This window comes from Penaeus monodon, chromosome 27 (genome assembly GCF_015228065.2).
Source record: "Penaeus monodon isolate SGIC_2016 chromosome 27, NSTDA_Pmon_1, whole genome shotgun sequence".
Classification (NCBI taxonomy): Eukaryota; Metazoa; Arthropoda; class Malacostraca; order Decapoda; family Penaeidae; genus Penaeus; species Penaeus monodon.
Window position 1 is genome coordinate 9823987 of NC_051412.1, and position 293 is coordinate 9824279.

Here is a 293-nt window from a genome sequence, read left to right on the forward strand (position 1 = left end):
TCTGGGAGGGAATTTTGAGGAAAACAGTAAGAACATAATGATTGTTTCAAAGTAATGTAATTCACATACCCGATTTCAGCAAATGGTGAATACAACTTATGGTGGTCTCTGCATCGAACAAGCAGCATGCAGCGGTGTTCCATAGTGAAGGTCATTACAATTCAACCTGGCACCTCTTGAATGAGCAGTGCAACAATCTGCGTATGTCCTGTTAATTAGCAGGATCAAAGAAAAAAAAATGAACATTAAAAACATACAATATAAAAGTGCATTACAATTCTGGTAAATTCATT

General features: G+C 36.2%; 1 protein-coding gene across 1 annotated transcript in view; it reads right to left on the reverse strand.

The window, feature by feature from the left end:
* Positions 1 to 96: 96 nt before the first annotated feature.
* The window catches only part of LOC119590412 (ankyrin repeat and SOCS box protein 13-like), a 25203-nt gene continuing 25006 nt past the window's right edge, over positions 97 to 293 (reverse strand). Inside the window, 2 exon segments of the mRNA XM_037939080.1 lie at positions 97 to 182; positions 185 to 208. Of these exon segments, the coding sequence (XP_037795008.1) occupies positions 97 to 182; positions 185 to 208 (110 nt within the window).